The following is a 341-nucleotide window of genomic DNA, read 5'->3' as shown; positions in this document are numbered from 1 at the left end:
GCCGGCTCAGCACGCCTCCCGTGTCCCCGCCAACCCCGCTCCCGCAGCACCCCCCCGACAAGGAGGGGTGACACCGGAGCACCCTGCTGCGCAGTAGGTTGGATCACCCACTGCCCACCTCAGGTCATAGCACCCACCTCCCAGGGGTGATATCCCCCACCACCCACCCCGGGTCGTACCATCAACCTCCTCACGATGCCCCAGCGCAGGTCCCACCCCCAGGCGAAGCCCACCCCCCATGGGTGCCCCCAGCCAGGACTCACTCCTTCAGCTCAGTGTAGATGGGCAGGACCTCAGGGTGGCAGACGAAGGCGAAGGCCATGATGGGGATGGTGTAAGCC

At 67.4% G+C, this 341-nt stretch overlaps 1 protein-coding gene across 1 annotated transcript in view; it reads right to left on the bottom strand.

Annotated features, from left to right (window-relative positions):
• Positions 1 to 341, bottom strand: part of SLC38A3 (solute carrier family 38, member 3) — a gene marked incomplete at its 3' end in the record, with an annotated part of 4,546 nt that overhangs the window by 816 nt on the left and 3,389 nt on the right. Inside the window, exons 8-9 of the mRNA XM_010148309.1 lie at positions 264 to 340; positions 161 to 186 (exon numbers count right to left, since the gene is read on the bottom strand). Of these exons, the coding sequence (XP_010146611.1) occupies positions 161 to 186; positions 264 to 340 (103 nt within the window). The remainder of the gene's footprint in view (positions 1 to 160; positions 187 to 263; position 341) is intronic.

This window comes from Eurypyga helias, unplaced genomic scaffold (genome assembly GCF_000690775.1).
Source record: "Eurypyga helias isolate BGI_N326 unplaced genomic scaffold, ASM69077v1 scaffold38393, whole genome shotgun sequence".
NCBI classification, from domain to species: Eukaryota; Metazoa; Chordata; class Aves; order Eurypygiformes; family Eurypygidae; genus Eurypyga; species Eurypyga helias.
This window is presented reverse-complemented; position numbering and strand designations above follow the sequence as displayed.